This window comes from Rhodnius prolixus, unplaced genomic scaffold (assembly GCF_049639745.1).
Source record: "Rhodnius prolixus isolate KJV_2025 unplaced genomic scaffold, Rpr scaffold_3, whole genome shotgun sequence".
NCBI classification, from domain to species: domain Eukaryota; kingdom Metazoa; phylum Arthropoda; class Insecta; order Hemiptera; family Reduviidae; genus Rhodnius; species Rhodnius prolixus.
In genome coordinates, this window is record NW_027411603.1 from 25,978,920 (window position 1) to 25,991,404 (window position 12,485).

Below are 12,485 nucleotides of genomic sequence, written 5' to 3' on the forward strand. Positions count from 1 at the left end.
TAAATAGCTGAAAAAAGTGGAATATTTAGTAGTACCTTCTGAAAGCTTAATGAGTTATTTCTAAGAGTGTATTCAGTACATTATTAATAACTCATTAGTTTTTTTTTCTTATTCTTCTTTCATTAGTTATTATTAAGATATCTTTCTCACCCATCAAAGGCTAATATATCTGTATATTGAAAGGTTGGCCTTAATTCACTCCTCCTTAACCATAAATTTATTGATTCTCTATAATCTCGAGCTTTTATTCTGTAAACATCAGTGACTGGATCTGCTAATTCCATTGTGAATACATCCCCTTTAGTTACAGTGAAAACACCTCGGAAAGTCCTTACTTGACGATTCTCCTCTGGTAAGTATTTATCTAGAACAAATAAATATTTATAAAGAACTTGTTAAACAAGTAAATATTCTTTACTAGGGCAAAAGAGATTCCTATGAGAATTTTAGAAGAAATTGACCTAATTAGACTGCAGTGTTGAGCAAATGTTTAATTTAAATACTTCTCCTCTTTATAGAGACTCGAAAGAACTAGCCACACCGCATTTTGAATTTTGAATGAGCTAATAGTGCAAAATGACTGCCATTTTTAATGGAGGTGCTGCTATCTATGCGTCGATTCAATTTATTTCCCAATCGGAGCGTATAACAAAAATTTAGGGTTGCTTTCCTATAATAAAAATAATTATACAATTTAAGAATTTTACGATATATTTGCATTAGCCAAAAAATAAAAACAAACGAACAAAAGTTACTAAATTTTAGATACTTTATGAATTTATAATATTGTAAATATATTTCAAGAAAATTTAATAATGGTTACTTCATAAAATAAAGACCCTAGAAAAAAGAAGTATTATAAAGTTAATTTTAATAGTAATTTAAAAATGCATGAAGGACTTAAGGGACAGTTAAAAATATACATAGCCCTTAAATTGAAACTCGCACGTTTTGCAGTATGATTTAGAGGACTGCCGAATATTCTTCTATGGTGGGGTTCAACTAGAGAACTTGATTTAATTAATAACAATTTATATAATCAATTTTCTGCTCCTAGTTCTAAATATCTAATTCTTTTTCTCTTTTTTAACTTTGCATAATAATACAAAATATTACTTCTGTTTTAGCCTGGCCATCAACCACTTTTGGTGCTAGTACTTACAGAATTAATTAAATAAGAATAATAATCTAAATTTGAATATTTAAAAATTTCAGTATATCCTCCGCATTCTATTTCTATTCTGCATACACAATAATCAATGAATATTAAATGTTACTAGCACAGTTTATTTTAAGCCTTTGTAAAAAAAAAATTTTGGTTGTAGACACATTTTGCAGAAAATAACTTAGTAAATAGTTAGAAAATCACAACTATTAAATTTACGTCATCGCACTTAAAAAGATAATCATTACTTTTAACACTCCTCCTCTACGACACAATTCTTCCACCTTTCAAATTTGTATGGAGGTAGTACCTTGGTAAACACACTTTGTACAGGCAAGTTTCTTCTGATGAAATGAACGAAAACTTGAAGAATCCAAGAATCATCGGAACAAAAGAATGATATAAATCTTGTGCTTCCTCCATTCTTGCACAATTTGATTTTTTTTGGCATTCATTTAGTATGCATAAAATATGTTCATATAGCCGACCTTAATAAAATTCGATTAGAGATGCTTCAAAAATATATTCATCCACACTTCCAATACTGTTCATGCTTTCTTTCATCTGTTCATGTCCCGAATGAGCCACACCACAAATGTTGTATTTTTTTAAAACTTTTTAAAATTACTTAATTGCTGTGCAGTCGATTATCTAGCTTATTTAACAAAATACAAAATCTGTGGAACTAATATTAAAATGGTGAATAGATTGTCCTTTGCGACCTTAATAAAGAATTTAAGGATGTGTTTGCAATAAATATACGTAAGAAATGGAGAAACTTATACCTTCTTACTCCAGCATACTGTTGTAAATGGTTTGGTTCAGTTGGCTTTCTCTTTCAATGGCCTTGAATTTTTTTTTTTTTTTTTAAAGAAAATATTAAAGGCGACAGGTAAGTCAATTTTATAAGAAAATATAATTTTAAGTTAAAATTAAACAGAGTTTACGGTTATTCAGTGCAAGAGATAAATGGGAAATTGAAGAAGAAATGAGTAAGGATGGTCCAGCGGCAAGATGAGATTCAACATAACAGTTACCTGACCCACTAACTCTGGCCTTGGGAGAAACGGAAAGCTATCTCACTTTGACTCCTTACCTTATCTGAAGCGTCATCGACCAAGTTTGTCTGACGTTCTCAATCCACTATTCGTGTCTTAAGATGTGTTAAATTTAACAGGTAGTTTTTGTTTTTTTTTGTTAATGCTAACACTAATTTATTGAATATATAGGTTTCGTGACCGTAAATTGTTAAACTTAGGATTCAAGATTGGCGAGGAATCGGTAAAAAAAAACAACTCATCTTTTTGCCAACGTTACGACAAATATATTGTCTTCTTCAGGGCCTGGATATTACAAATACAAAACAATTTACAGAGTCAGTAGCATAGAAAATCAGTAATACAAAAATAATTGTATTACTACGTAACACTACTAGCCAAAGACAGCCACAGAGTTTATTATTAAACTCCCACTAAAGTTTATGGCAATACTTAGTATATCAGGAATGAAAACCTCCAAGAGCCACTGTGAAACTACTGACCAGACACTCAAAAGAAATTTTAGGTTTGGGAACTATTAGATACTTATTCGTTATTCCTACTTTATTCTAGCCGCTGTACCCCAAATTCTATATTTTCAACAATTGAGGGACATGTTTTTACAAACTGTAGTCGTGGAATTCTGTTCTGTTTTACTAAAGCAGGCTAATTACAATCCGTGCTTCGGATTTCCTCCATTAGCAGTTATTTTGTCAACGAAGTGAACTTCACTATGTCCAAAATAGTTCTATTGTGTCCCTCTCCACAGCACCGCCAGGTAGGTGATGGAGCCACCCGTCCAGGTTCTCTGGGGAAGTTCTAGGAAGAATGGTGAGAGCCGGCAGTAGAGATCACTCACTACTGCATCAACTGCACCAGTGCTCTTTAAGATAGTTTGAAGAACACTCCCAAAAATTAGAAGAAACTGACATGATACTATATAAAAATTATTACCCTCCAATTACCTACCCAGGAGTATTTTTTCATTTTATTTTATTTATAGCATTTTATAACAAAATTGTAGCACAATTTTACATTCATATTGATTCAAAATCACTTTCACAGACTCAAAATTCACTCATAGACGTTGAAAATTCAAAATTTTTCAGGTAAAAACTCAAATTGACACGATCGCAATATTAGTAGTTACTACTAATATATAATATAAGAAAATAAAAATAAATAAAAGTGTAAGATAAAATTTAGGTACTTACATGTAATATATACAGTGAGCCCAGCTAATAATAAAAATACTAAGAACCCAGATGCAATGTAACAGGAGCATCTGTACTGATTTCCAAGCTTTCTAGTAAATCTAATATCACTGTCTGAGGACAAGATTGAGCTGGGAGTATCTGATCTCAAATATGGCCTTGTACCCGCAGAACTGATTGAAATCTGCACACAAAAAATAAACAAATAAATATTATACATTTTGGAAAAAGTAAAATTTATTCTGAAATAGAGAGAATTTGTGAATAAATTGAAAGTATAAATAATAATGAAAGTAAAATGTACTAGTCAAAAAATATATTTCATAAATTATTAAGTTTAAACTTGTATAAAATTTCCTTAACAAAAATTTACAGTTCAAAAAGTTTAGTTTAAGCGTTGATTAAATGACAAAAAGTAGGTACACTTAATAAAAATAAATAAAATAAAAAGGTAATATTTTATAACGGTTATTTCATTCAAGTGATTTTACTGCATTATATGTTATTGTTTAGAATTTATTAAATATCATGGACTCTTATGCTAATATAATAAATACAAAAAGGTGGTATTAGACTGGAAATTAAATAATCATTTTAGGATCTGACAAATGAACTGTTTAAAAATAACAGTACACTAAATCTAGGAAAAACTTATTCAGCATATAAAACTTCCATTCGCAAAATCTTTATTACAGTTAAGATCAGGTCAGTTAGTGAAAAGCCACAGGCACATTTCCAACAAAAGAAATAAATACTATTTGTAAATAAATTTTTTGTAAAGTTTGAAAGAAGATGATTTGTAATTTTTATATTTTTACTGGTATAGTTCTAACTTTAGTACAGTCCATTGAGAGGGCATATGGATAAGTATGAATAAAATAGTAACCGTGGTCCTGAGAAACTCCTTAACGTCAGCAGTATAGTGCTCAATCACTTATGTTTCTATAAGTTCCAAACATTCAAATTACGTTCTTTCATTGCCAATGGATACTTGACGGCACTTTTTTACAGTCAATACCAAAAAAAAAAGAGATAAACTTACTTTCCATAAACTGCATATATTAGTGCCACAACTCACACCAGAAAACTCTGTAAATAGTTAATATTGGTGGTTTAATATTCATTGTTTAAAAATGTATAATTTGTAAAAATGCTAAACGATCTGTTATAGGGGCGAAAAATATTGTCTAATCGATTAGACAGATAGATTCCTTCGATAGTTAAGAAAAAGATGGAAGGTTAAGGTTGGGGTTTCGTTGATGAGTGTGAGCTTTGTTGGTGTCTATCTTGTTTAATAAAAAAAATATAAGTTGTGATATAGTTGTTTTATTTCATTTTTTGTTTGAACATTTTAAACTCTTCCCTGACTGTGAGATAACAGATCTTTCAGCCATAAATTTTTCTAGAGAAATTATTTTTGTGGATATTCGGGGATTCTAAGAGTTCGTTTAAATTTTATTACTTAAGTCCAAGAGAGAAGAGAAGCAAGCGTTCACTTGATACCTGACAAACAGTGTTTGTAATGGTTTTAGTTATGATTTGATTTACTTGAAGAAAGAAATAAAAAGATTGAAATGTTCACTGTTTAATGTTTTCATTGACTGCCATCTGAACAATAATTATCTCATGCCCTTGCTTAGAGAAAGTGTGATAAGAATTTGGTGACAATCAGGAAATCAGTTGTCTAAATAATAATTCCTATTTTGTGCGTGTCAGGAGCCTGGAGTTCCATGACTGATACAAGTCAGTCATGAACTGATGAGAGTTGTGTAAAGCATTGTGCGTGATAACCCAACTGTTAAAAGTAATGTAACTAACACAGCCCAGAACTGTTCAGAAGAGTTTATTATTTTCATTATTGAAATGTTATGGTCATGTCATGCGTTCACTTTCAATGTTTTCTTCTTCTTCTTTTTTTACTTGTCTAGGATGTACAAAGAGGATAGCTCGTGTCGTCAGTATTGTGAAAGTTTGTGTGTGATTTGAAGAGGAAAGAAGACCATTAATAAATAACTGGACATACCATTGACATTCTTTTAATCAAATTCACGTTTTCTGGTTAAATAATTAAGTAAATTTCTTATATTTATATGCCAGTAATTCGGTTTAAATGAAAAAATATGCTTTTGTGATTAAGTTGCCTTTAAAATAAAATATATCCTCGTTTGCAAGTGTAATTTTTTGCAAGAATACAGATCAAATAGTTTTCGAGAGAGCCGTTACCGAAAATGAGCTGAAATGGAGTTTTTATAAACTGTTCTTGATCAACTTTTTGTTACCAAAAAAAAAAAAAGCTCCTAAACGCATGAACCCATACACTTAACTTTTTAAACTGTACGTTTTTGTAAAGTTACTTTTTCTGCCTAGTCTACAACCTAGCCTACTGGTCTTCTTTAAAATTGACGGGACAAATAATAAATCAGGGGTCACTGATTTGCACTATAGAACATTTTTCTTGGTAAAAACAACCTACTAAAAAAAGACAATTTCATTGCATTTTTTTTCAGTTTAGAGAATTTCTCAGGAGCGTTAGAAAATCGTGCCTAACTAAACATGATCTAGTATTAAAAAAAGTTTAATGAAAGAAACTATAACTGCTCTGAAAGCATGTTCGGGTATTATAGAATCGTTAGGTCGTGCCTTGAGCACTTCAAGTGTTTCCTTCGTCACCACCCTGATGGTTCTTTGATGGCTTGATGGTTATTATGACTAGAATGAATAAATTTTTATTTGATTTTGTGCTCTTTCTTTACTTGAAAGTGAGAAGCAGAAGGGAGCTATGATGGCCCTCGGTCAACTTGTAAGTCCCAGCACTACAAAAAGTACAACATCGAAAGTAATTTTCTAACCGTAATACCAGATAGATTAGATTGGACTGATGCAGTGTTTTCAATCAGCGTCTACCAAGATAGTTTTCGGCTGGTGTTGTTCAGTCGAGGTAGGAGTCCATTAACCTCACAAAACCCTAGGTGCCTGAGCATGCCACGTGTATGAGCCAAGAAAAAAGGTGGCCCTTGAAGGTTTTTGGAAAATCTCTTATGGGACAATGCCCTGGCTGTGGCTTGGTGGGTAACTTTGCGAAAGGCAAAGGAGTTCGTTTGACAGCTCATAATCTGCTAAGACATAGTTGAGGGTCACTAAGAGATTTGCAGACTAACATACCAGCTGGGTCTAGTCGATTAGACGGTCATTATAGGTTTTGTTTGAATGAGGAAGAGTATCTTGCTCCACGTATCTTGCCGCTGCAAGAGCACAGAGGAAGCGAGATTGCTCATCCTGGGCGTTGAGCTATGCTGAGTTGTCTAAGGGGCCTGCGAAAGTATGCTTGCATTGTGGCCTGAGCTAGTAGCTCTGGGCTAACCTGGCGATGTTTCAATTGATCATTTTCATTCAAAATTAAAAAGTAATGATTTAATTACGTTTGAAAATAAAGGTCCAGTTTATTTACGAAGTTTAAGAAAAATAGTGGTAACAAATTATTATTTTAGAAGTTCATTGTAAATTTTTGAATAATGTGCGTTGAAAGCAGTAGCTGAAGAAAAAAAAATATATATACGTACAATATATATATATTATATTTTCCATTCATCTCTATTTAAACAATAATTGCACAATAATATGTGGAAGTATTTAGGAGGTTACCGTCACTTACATAATAAACAAAGGCTGTTCTTTTTGAAAGAGATTTAATACTTTCACTTAATACTTTATTTAGTGCACACATGTTTTACAAAAGATAAAAGCCTAATTATGAATAGTTAATGAAGGCTGAATATTTGGCTACACAAGATAGTGCAACAATGTTCAGAGGGAAGGACTCTTGGCCTAAATGAATATTAAGTACTGTGAGAGGCAATAACAGCCTTGATGATATAGAAATCTCTTGAAAAATTGCCGCTTCATTGAAATGACTAGAATAATTTGAACATTTAAATTGAAACGATTATCGCACGGAAAATTTAGAAAAATAAATATTAGATAATTTACAATTAATTCTCCATCAGAGTAATTCGTGATTTTGTGAAAAATTATTCTTCAAATTAAACTTCATATATCCTTAATAAACTGTATTGTCATTACTATTATTGCACTTCATTACTGTTTGATTCAAAGTGCAAGTAAAAATGATATTTTAATTATACCTTTGCGAATAAAGGTTTTTTTTTTCATTACCAACTCATTAAGAACTGAAGGTAAAATAACGCTAAAAAATAAAATAATACGACTTCTTATTCAAACGTTTCTACCACCACTGAGTTTATCGCTCACGTTTTTCGATCGCCCACTTTACTAACCTTAGTAAGGCCAAGGTCTAACAGGTTTAGTTATTTACTAAATGTAATAACGGATAATTTTATTATTACATTATTCTTCATATCCTACAGCTTTGTGTTAAACGACTAAATTTAGGAATAAACCCGAAATTTATAAGAGTGAATGAAGTAGCTTTAAATAAGCTATTTATACATAATATGAGTAGTGCAGATATTATGAGCTCCTGAGGTGTAATGCAACTTGAGATTTTACTTAGCAGTCTCAACGCTCAGAGGTGAATTTGGTGAAAACGATTGTAGTTTCTTTGGAAAAGTGGGAAAGTTTAAAACCTCAGAACTAATTAGTTTCTTTTTTTAATAAGTTGCGCCTTTTAGTATTCTCTGACAGGACAGAGGTTGCCAACAAAAATAATTATCATCGATCCACTTAACGTTTCTACAACGAACTAAAAAATAAATTGTGGAACCGACGTGACTAATCAAGAAAAATGGTACAATCAGGTACAATGATTTAGAGCAATGATTTACTTAAAATCATCTTCGGTAAGTTAACTATTTTGTATATTTTAGATCAGCATTAAGTGGAGAAGAAAGAATCAACTAAAGGTAAACACTAGAGGTTTTAAGAGCTCGATTGTTTAATAATTTGAAAATTTAATTTAATTTCTTCTCTTAGAAAAATAAAAACATAACTTTAATAAAAAGAAAGGCAATACGTTGCCTCATAATTAAGAAAAATTAGTTGGCAAAGGAGATCACTATAAATGAAGAAAACAACATTAATACAACATAAAAATGATGTATACGTCAGAGTATAAGAACCATATTTGAGCATGCAGTTGACATACTGCAGGACCTCGTCACACTTAAAACTTGGCAAGAAGAGAAAGGACAAAAAATTAACAAAACGTTTTATTCTCAAGTACAAAAATTCTCGTTTTTTTTTAAATTATTATCTCTTCACAGACTTGAATGTTGAATTTGAAAACCTACAATAGCATACATCCCACTTAAAATAAGAGTTCTATAGAGTTCGGTGATGAGTCAGTTCGTTCCTTGAACTGCTTTCTCTTTTTTACTTGCAATTACTTATTTACTAACTTTTCTAAAAATTTGATCTACTAGTCATTCAGAACATTTTGAGAATTTCACAAATTATATCATTATCTTTTGGGGAAATTTTTCTTTTTATGAATTTGTACCTAAGTTTTGTTAAGGTGTGTTACTTAATTAAGCATTTTAATTAATCTTCAAGTAATTTGTTTAATTCACCATTGTTTAATTTTCTTTATTACGTTTGATACTTCTAAATGAAAACAATTATCATTTGCACTAAAAGAGATAGATTACTGGATACGAATCTCATATAATTTTCTCTTCCATTCAAATACTACAGTGAAATATTTTCAAACTGTACAGCTTTATGGTGTATGAATTCACACCAAACTAATATGTCAGTTTTTCTGAATGTAAGTGTTAACAATGTAAGCACAAACCTTTGTGTTTGAAATATGGTAAATAACGCCGAAGATGTCGCTAGGCTAGATGTTTTAAGCTTTAAAGAGAAAGATAACCTTTTAATGAAGAAATTATCTTCGCCCCGAACCTTTGTTTTTACTAAATCTTAATTTCATATTTTAGATAATAAGATAAAAAAAAAGTCTTTTACAAACAGTTTTAGAAAAAAACTTGTGATTTTAAATGTACTTTCTTTCAAGTTTGCACCTTTCACTTTGCGCACTTATAGCGCATAAAGCTTGTCGTTTGTCACGCCTTTCAATAACACACCTTCCCAGATGTGGACATTGTTATTATTAAGGCCGATCTCACTTTCAAGTGAAAATTTAATAGGGAAAATATAACTAGAATTTTCTCTATAAACTGTTATTAGCCTAGTTAAAACTGTGTTACAGTCTGGATAAGAGTAATGTTTAGTTTTATTTTTGAATGGTATGATTACTTGGAGATAGTATAAAACTTCTTCATGAAAAAACTACAGCCTAATTATAATTCCTTGTTGCTGTTTTATTGATTATGAGATTCTCGTTTGAATATTTAGTTATTTTAAGCCTTAAAGAGAAAGGTAACCTCTTCAGAAAGAGATTATCATTGCCCTAACGTTTGTTTTTACTAATTCCTAATTTCATATTTTTAAATGCACTGGACCATTTTTATAAAGATCTCGGATTCGAATTCATTTGCTTGTCACATAGATTTTCTGTACCATTACTGAACATCATCCCAAAACATAAGACTGCCCAGAAAAATTTTTGACCAAACCTTTACTCTACAGCTGCCACTTAAAGTAAAAATGAAATTTCAGCTGCCTGCAACGGTTCGTTTTTGAGCGACCACTTATGTATGTACATCTCCCCCGTCAAACACATAGACCAATTTTACACCAGTACCAAACTCTGAAGGAGACATGTTCGCATAAGAGAAAACTTCCGCCAATTTAGGTTTATCTCATCAAATATAAGCCCATGAGCAAGTGGTAGATCAATTAATGTCTTTGCAGAATGTTTGAAGAAGGATGATGTCGGCTTATTAGATGTGACACTGCAGACGGTGGCTGTTATTAACTGAATAATTACCGAACTGCTAGGTAACAGTTTATGTCCAAGTAATTGATTCCAGTTAATTCTTGGAGTTATAAAACAAAATGTTGACTTTTATATAAAAAAAAATTGCAAAAATCTTTGAAAATATAAATTAATTTAATTTCACAATGATTCATGAAATAATTTGTAAATAACTAAATTTAATGTGTAGTACTAACCATTGTAAATCTATCTATTTTATGTTTATGAATTTGTTGCTACATTTTAATATTAGTAATATATTTGCATTGTAAATAGAAAACATTCTACTCTCTCTTGTCAAGGTTACTTTCAAGAGACGATAGATCCATTTGTTAAAATCACTTCTTCACGCACAGGAGATCTCAAATCGGATGTTTCTGGTGATTACTCAAAATCACGATTCAATCTACGCGATTGCAATGCAATTCCATCTCTCACTGGTTAAGTAATAAAAAAAATAATAACGCTTGTTTATTTAATTGTATAATGACTCTTCCACAATTCATTTAGGCCCATTACAGAGACTAGATATTTTTATAAATGGATTTTGTAATAGAAATATTTTGTTTTTGTTTTTAACATAATGAAAATTCTCGTTGTAGCATCCTTTTCATTGAATTTGAACAAAGAACTTCCATCCATAGAAGTACGAGTAGTTTAATTCATCAAAGGCCAAGATTTTGACTTCTGGAGTTCCAAGTACCTGTTCTAAATTACTTTTTTTCTTAAGGGAATAAAAAAAATGTATGTTACACTGTATATATTTATATTATTTTTTTTTCAACTTTTGTAACAACTGAGAAGTGAAAGATTGGAAAAATAGAGAACATCTACATCAAGGTTGTTGTCGTATTATTTTGTTGTTTGGTATAAACAATACGAAGTCAGGGATAAACATTCTCTGCGAGCTGAAGACGATGATTATAGTTTCACAACAAGGTGATGCCGAAAGGTCGGATGGGGATACGAAAAGTTCACCTCTCCTACAAACAAAATTCCAGATATTTTAACATACTCGTACATGCAAACACGTATACAAATCTATTGTATTTAGCTAAGGGAAAGTTAGGAATAAGTATTGTTTATAAGTTGGAATGTTTTTGCGATGAAGAAAACACAAAAGAAAGAAAAATTATCAGTGGTGGGCTTACAGTTGGCAATTAAAATAGTAAAGATTTTTAACTAGTTACTGTGACTGGTTATAATTGTGGGTTTGACTTTAGTAAAACAGGCCACGCGTTAACACTGATTTATTACTCAGCACTGTAAACAACCAAAGCTCTCTGCTATTAATTTGAAAGAACAATCAGTTCTTCTTGAGAAGCGAACAGTTTTATTAAGATTTCTCTGGAAATGCTTCTCCACCAATGTTCACTTTGTTAGAATATTATAGAAGTATTGTAGAAGAGTGTCGGCTGATGGGTTCCGCTATGTCCCTAGAATGGCAGGAAATGGATCAACCAAGAGGCAACGGTGGATGGAAGAGATTGAAAGAAAGGCTAAGGAGAACGTGAGCTGAAGACTTGCGCGAGGCCATCACCAGTAGATTAGTTTGGAAGAGATATAAAACGGGATCTAGGGTGAAAAGGGAAAAAATAAGAGTTCCATCTGTATTTACATGCTCTTTAGATCTTCGAGAACTCTCTTGAAGGAACTTCTAGCTCAAACCTAGTGGTCTCTTGAAACTTTATAAAGATTTGGCCATACGGTAGTTATGTTTTACTTAATTAAGTACTGCCTCCACCTCATAGTTCAGTTCTTCTAACAGAAAACTTTCTGATCAGTAAACATTTAGGGATACAACTTTCATTTTGGATTTTGGTGTACGTTGGTTTCAGTTATGCCATAATAAAGTAAAGTAATCGCCTATTTTTTCAGGCGGGGCTTTACCTCCAACTACCAATTAGATGACGTGGACGGAGGCGACTAGCAAACATACTTTACTGTAAATTTCTTTTATTAACCATTAAATAAAATCCAAGGCCTAAGACCGGGAATCGAACCCAGCACCACAATACATATTAGCTTCGCAGGTCTCGTCTCATAATATTATTATTATAGAATGAGGTCCTTCCCAGTTGGCTTGCAGCAACGGAACATTCTTCATTACAAAAAATACATAATTAAAAACTGAACTTTGACAAATTTAACTTCCATCACAGGTGGCCCCTAGCTAAAGCTGTATAGTTTTTGTATAATGTCTGTATAATATT

General features: G+C 31.6%; 1 protein-coding gene across 2 annotated transcripts in view; it reads right to left on the bottom strand.

The window, feature by feature from the left end:
- Positions 1–12,485, bottom strand: part of LOC141452130 (atrial natriuretic peptide-converting enzyme-like) — a 113,210-nt gene that overhangs the window by 6,725 nt on the left and 94,000 nt on the right. The window contains exons 1-3 of one of the 2 annotated variants that reach the window (XM_074123995.1): positions 4,303–4,392; positions 3,417–3,600; positions 151–364 (exon numbers count right to left, since the gene is read on the bottom strand). In XM_074123995.1, coding sequence (XP_073980096.1) covers positions 151–284 — 134 coding nt within the window. In that variant the 5' untranslated portion in view covers positions 285–364; positions 3,417–3,600; positions 4,303–4,392. Of the gene's footprint in view, positions 1–150; positions 365–3,416; positions 3,601–4,302; positions 4,393–12,485 lie in introns of those variants that run through there. The other variant, XM_074123994.1, reaches the window with a different exon arrangement.